A 6112-nucleotide genomic window follows, 5' to 3' on the forward strand; every position below is an offset into this window, starting at 1 on the left:
TCAAGATAAACAAGGAATGGAAGAGAGTGTTAGAGAAAGTTGAAAGGATGAGAAAAAGGAAGGAGGAAAGAAGAATGAGTAAGGACGAAAGAGAAGACCAGGGGAAGAGGTATCAAAAAAGACAGGAGGGGTGGGGGAATGATAAACAGGTAGTTCCAAACTCTTGCTAATCTTGACCTGTCATTCACCTGTCAGTGAGGGAAACCCATTAGTCAACTGTCAAGAGGCGATATTCATGTAATTCCTTTAGAGAAATCATCCAAGATAAGGACTGTCAACATGATGTGTTTTTGTGTGGCTAGTCACCTTCTATGTATGTATATACTTTCTGTTTGTGTATTTCATCATTTTAGTTTAGTTCTTAGTCTGAGGAAGACCCTGATACAGGGTTGAAACGTTACATGTAAAGTGTTTTTAATCTTTATATAATCTGCCTTGGTCAGCAACTTACTGGTTTTATTATTTGGATCCTACGCTGACGTGAAACTTAAGCCCAAGATCTGAAAGCTTCAAAGTTGCAGTAAATAAAGCACAGAACGATGAATGAATGAATAGACATTTTATCCACAAAATATATTTCTCTATTGGTTACGGACAGGTCGTTATGATGCCGCTTGTTTGACTCATATTGACATGCATGCGGATAGATCGATCTAGAAAATAAATATCTCCTTTAGTCCAGAACCTGATGAGCCTCGAAATTTTATCTTTTGCACTGTAGTAGTTTCCGAGAACAAATATGGAATGGTTTTATTTTTGAAATGCGGAGGGGGATATTTATAAGATTTGGGCTTCTAGACTATATTTTGTTTTGGGCCATGCGGGTATTATTATTATCAACAGTTTTGTTGTCGTTGTACTTCCACTTCCGTATTAACAATACTAAATAAATAATAACCCATGGCTCTATAGCCTGTAATGGCCTTGGCCTATCTCCCGACTGCCAGTCTCCCTCCCACAATCCTACCTAGAGGTGTGGATTTGATTGATTCATTTGCTTTTGTTCCACTTTTGGCTTATTTGCGAAGATGGGGATGAGTGAGGACATGATGAAATTGATGAATGGACACTTGCACACATCCATGACCAGGGCCTACCCGATGGCGCAGTGGTAGCGTCGTCGCCTTGTAATCAAGGGGTCCCGGTTCGATACCCGGTAGAGGCACATAGTGGTTCGGATCCCACTTTAAACTATAGGTCCAGTCTCGATTAGCCTTACTGTGCATAAAGTGGACTTAGAACACCAATGCAATAAGGAAACATTCCTGGCCAGGCCGGGATTCGAACCCGGGACCCCTGGCGTCGTAGCCTCGGGGGTTGGCTAGAGGTGTGGATTGGAATTGAAATTGAATTTTTAGGTGCGTCAGCACTTAAAGGATATTTTGCACCCGTCACGTTAAACAGAGTCGAGTCCCTTACCTTACCTTAATTAACTGTAATGTCCTTACCTAATTTAATTGTAATGTCGTTAACTAAAATATTAAAACATTCTGACCGGTTAAAAGCTGAAGCTGTAAAGGGGATCTCAGCACACACAAAGACAAAACACAGACGCCAGAGCCTCGTCCTGCAAAATGCAGTCCAGGGTGTACTACGTGGAAGTGAGGTTGACAATTGGGTGTCATACGTGGAAGTATCACCGCTTACACCCCTAGAGGTGTGGAGATCTTGAACCAATAATGGGGTGACGTGTGGTCGAACCCTCCCAGCCATTATAAGAGATCTCCGTGACCTGGTTACGCTACTCACTCGCTCTCAGCTCCCCAATTTCCTCACGATGGTGGGTTGCCACCGGTCCTATGGGGGTTATTCCTGAGTAAACAAAAAATAATCGATCAGACAAATCGATTATTGATGGCGGGGAAAGAACTTCCGGTTTGGCAAATTTTCCAATGTAAACAAGTGGAATACAAATCGTCACAGAGAAACAAAGGTACGCAGAAAAGATTGGCAATTTCCCGGATCGTTTGGATGCAGATATAAGGGAAAAATACTAATATTTTCCAAGACAATGTTGATCTTCGGCCAACAGTTTCGTTTTTGAGAAGACTTCTCGAGGTTGAAATGAAGCTTACTAAACATTGAAATACTACGATTACAACAGTAAAAGAAATAATAATAATTATTATGGTTAAAATTATTGTTATACACTAATAATATATACCTAATTAAATAAATTTTATTCGAATTTTATTATTGTTGTTGTTTATTATTATCATGCTATTCGATCCACAAGCCGAGTGAATATCCAGCACAAACATTTTCCATTAATACTTTTACATATCATAGTTGCTATACTGAAATGCACAGTTATTGTATTTTGTTATTAACTTTTGCAAGTGTCGTTCAAGAAAGGACTTTAGAAGTTAGAAAAAAATACTCATCTATTTAATTCTGAAAACTGTGAAACCATTTATTCTTTGGATTAAATGGTAGAATATGAAAATATAATCTGGTTCCTGTATTTTTCACCCATTTTTTCGATCTAATGCATATTTTACATTGATTACTCTGTTCGAATACTAACCAAGTAAACTTTATTTCTGTTATTAACAATAAAAATAACAAACTTCCTGTTTTCTTGCAACTTGAAATGAAGGATGCCAATTTCCAGGGGGGGGGGGGTCGACGACTGACCTACCGACGCCCATGGAGAGAGCGCTTATCAACAACCAAAAGGCAAATGCATTATAATATGATTATAAATAGTTCCAACTTTTAAATTTAGTCAACCCATGTGCGTTAGACAATTATAATTTTCGGAACACATAAAATATTTTCATTTGATTTGATGAAGTGCCGACTTCAGAGTCTACTCCCTCGTGTTTGTGTCCAATCTTTTCGCTTTACTGCCTACATCCACTGAATTTTCCGTATCGGGTCTGTCTGAAAATGATGCATGGATACCTGAGAACAAGTGTTTGTTCCCTATCTCATGTTGAAACCAAAGCCACACAAATATGGTCGCCTTTTTCGAAGAAACTGCCTTTACACCTTTGAATTCAATGTTATTCTTTGCAAAACCGGAAGTGCAGTCCCCGCCAGCGTCAAGGAAGCACAGAAATGTTAACATCCGGTGAGGTCGAGAAACAGTCGTAACACAAAGCACAGCGCCTTAGACTGCACGGGCACGGAGGAGGACATTAAAAACACTAGTAAATTTTAAAATGTAGACACATCTGATTAAAAAATATTCATTAAACTTCTATAAAACAATACACTCAGATTTAACAAGAGAACACTCGCCTCAAACTGTTTCATTCTGGCTTTTATGGCAGCAAACTGATGAATGAGAGATTGAAAATCATCCACATTCACTGTGAAGGATGCAAAGCTAGAACGTCTGCTGTCCGACACTGAGTTTCTGAGGGCAGTTTCATTTCTTTTTAAAACACCGAACGACAGCTCTCAACTGGCATTTGATGGTAAAATACTCACAAAATTTCTCAGAGCAATGTGAAGATTTAGGAAAAGCACTGACAAATGTATTTCACGAGTAAGTTTTAAATAGTCACCAGCCCAAATCACTTCATACTTTGTGCGGTTCCCCTTGGACTCGTGGCCCCTAGGCTATAGCCTACGATTGCCTGACAAATCCTTCAAATCGTCCATGTTGAAATGAACGAATGGACGAATCAATCGTGAAAATTTTGTACAATTGATTAATATATATATATATATACAGGGTGATTTCGAACTCCCATTACAAACTTAGGGGGGTGAATCTAGAAGGAAAAACAAGCCGAAAGTGCCATGTGGCAAAATTACGAAAACGGCACCGTGTGGCTGCCAGAGCCGTGAGAAAATCGGTTCACACCTCTTTCAAAGAGCAATAACGTCTGAACCACGAAAGATACGAAGATCGGCTCTGGCGGAAGTGGAGGAAGTCGTATCCAAACAATATCAGGGCGTTGAAATTGCGGCGCTTTTCGTAATGCGCAAGGGGAATCCCCAAAGGAAATGGGGAATCCCCACTGCATGTGAGCGGAAACTCGCGCAAAATGGAGAAAGACGACGAGGGAACATGCTGTCACAGGACGGTCGAAAAGTGACACATGGAGGGAGTCCCCAGAGGAGCGCATGAAGTGCGACAAATGGAACATGCTTGGACAGTGACTGTCGCGCATCCCAGATGGTACGCAAAACGGAGTGATGGATGTACACGTGCATGCTACGTGGAACGCAACGTGCAATTACAATTGCGATATGAACCACTACGTGCCCCCTCCCACCGGGAATTCGTTGAACCCGGGACCTCGGGAGTACAAGGTCAGCCGGAAGTCGGCTCTCTGAGGAGCAGCACCAAATACGTATCCACGTGCCCCACGAATGCAGGGACACCTCCCTAAAAGGCACAGCCACAAAAAAAAAAAAAGGAAAGAAATTGGCACGTACGTATGAAGGGTTTCACATTGGAATGTACAGTATCACTTTGGCGGAAGGAAAACAGAGAGTAGCACAAACAGATAAAAATCAGTAACACAGATATTGACCCTTTGTCCTGAAAAATAGGCAACTTGTGCTAAATCTGGAATCATTGCTGCTTGATGTTTCTGTTCATTACCGATGGTATGAAGGAACGACGATGAACTTGGAACGCAGCACGTAAGCACTGCGAAGGACAGTATGAAAACATCCTTTGGCGTGTGCAGAACGGAAACTCACAACAGGGGCTCAATATGACGACCACCAACATCGATGCACACATTGTACCTTCGAAGAATGTTCTGATACAGACGATTGAAGACCAGTGGATTCTCTCGAATGAAGTCCGCTGCTGCCACAATCCTAGCAACCAGGTCATGCTCAGACTCGATGGGGGTTTCATAAATGAGACTCTTCATGCGCCCCCATAGAAAAAAGTCCAGGGGCGTTAAGTCGGGAGATCGTGGGGGCCACGGCACGGGCCCGGCACGCCCTATCCATTGCCTGTCATATCTGTGGGTCAGATGGTCCCGTACGTCCCGTGCAAAGTGGGGTGGCGCCCCATCATGCTGGAACCACATGTTTTGCCTAATGGCCAATGGCACATTTCCCAACATCTCGGGCAATGTCTCTTGGAGAAAAATCAGATAAGTACGACCTGCGAGATTGGTGGGAAGTACATATGGGCCAATTAAACGACCGGCCAGTATTCCTGCCCAGACGTTGATGCCCATTCGCTGCTGGAACCCACGAGCTTTCGTTGCGAATGGGTTCTCTTCATCCCACACATGGCTGTTGCGGGAATTAAAAACACCCTCTCTGGTGAATTTCGCCTCATCCGTGAAGAGCACCAACTGTGGAAACTGAGGCGTATTCACGCAACGACGCACAAGCCATGTGCAGAAGCGAACACGTGGTTCAAAATCTGTGGGACCCATGGCGTGCACCTTCTGGGGGTGATATGGGTGCAGTTGTTGATCATGAAGGACATTCCACACTACAGACTGAGATACACCAACATCCCGCGCTACGATTCGGGTACTCGTACCAGGGTCTTCGTGCACAGCATGAAGAATTGCCTCCTCCACCGCAGGCGTGCGCATCGTCCTTGGGGCACCTGTGTCCACTCTACTCACAACAAATGTTCCAGATTCACGAAGACGACGGTTCACTTTTTCGAATATGGTGTGTGATGGCGTCACACGTTCCGGGAAACGTTCCTGGTACATCGCACGGGCAGCCCTTCCATTGCATTTCGCTTCCCCGTAAATGAGCATCATGTCTGCATACTCCTCGAAACTGTATTGCACCATCGTGGGAGTTTTCACGTCCACACACACCCACAACGTCGTAATGTTCCCAGAAGATACGTCGTGTGTACGTACTCAACCAATGTGTCACGTCCAGCGCTCTCTCCATACAGTCTTGCAATACCCAGAGGGCGCAAGGGTCAACTTCGACCAGGGATAGCGAGTGACTCCTAGTATGACGTCAGCGCACACCTTCATGCATCACAGAGGCTACGAACGGGAAGGAACGTCAGTAAGTACGGGTTGGTCGCTCCCGTTCCATGTCCTTCACGTGAGAACGTTAATGACTAACGTCGGACTCGCATGGGATACCTCTACACGCTCTGCAGTAATGTAGTACAGAACAATACGAACGTGTCCCAGCATTCGTGGGGCAC

The 6112-nt window shown here is 43.7% G+C and overlaps 1 protein-coding gene across 1 annotated transcript; it reads right to left on the minus strand.

Annotated features, from left to right (window-relative positions):
• Nucleotides 1-4661: 4661 nt before the first annotated feature.
• Nucleotides 4662-5738, minus strand: LOC145978734 (uncharacterized). The gene has a single exon (XM_083111541.1). It carries the CDS (start codon nucleotides 5736-5738, stop codon nucleotides 4662-4664), a length of 1077 nt encoding a protein of 358 aa, XP_082967667.1.
• Between the last annotated feature and the right edge of the window lie 374 nt (nucleotides 5739-6112).

The sequence above is a fragment of the Lepisma saccharinum genome, chromosome 25, assembly GCF_977018435.1.
Source record: "Lepisma saccharinum chromosome 25, izLepSacc3.1, whole genome shotgun sequence".
Taxonomy (NCBI): domain Eukaryota; kingdom Metazoa; phylum Arthropoda; class Insecta; order Zygentoma; family Lepismatidae; genus Lepisma; species Lepisma saccharinum.

Bases quoted from the DNA above. Each gene is read 5' to 3' on its own strand.
- LOC145978734 (XM_083111541.1), bottom strand. From the start codon at position 5,738: ATGGTGCAATACAGTTTCGAGGAGTATGCAGACATGATGCTCATTTAC.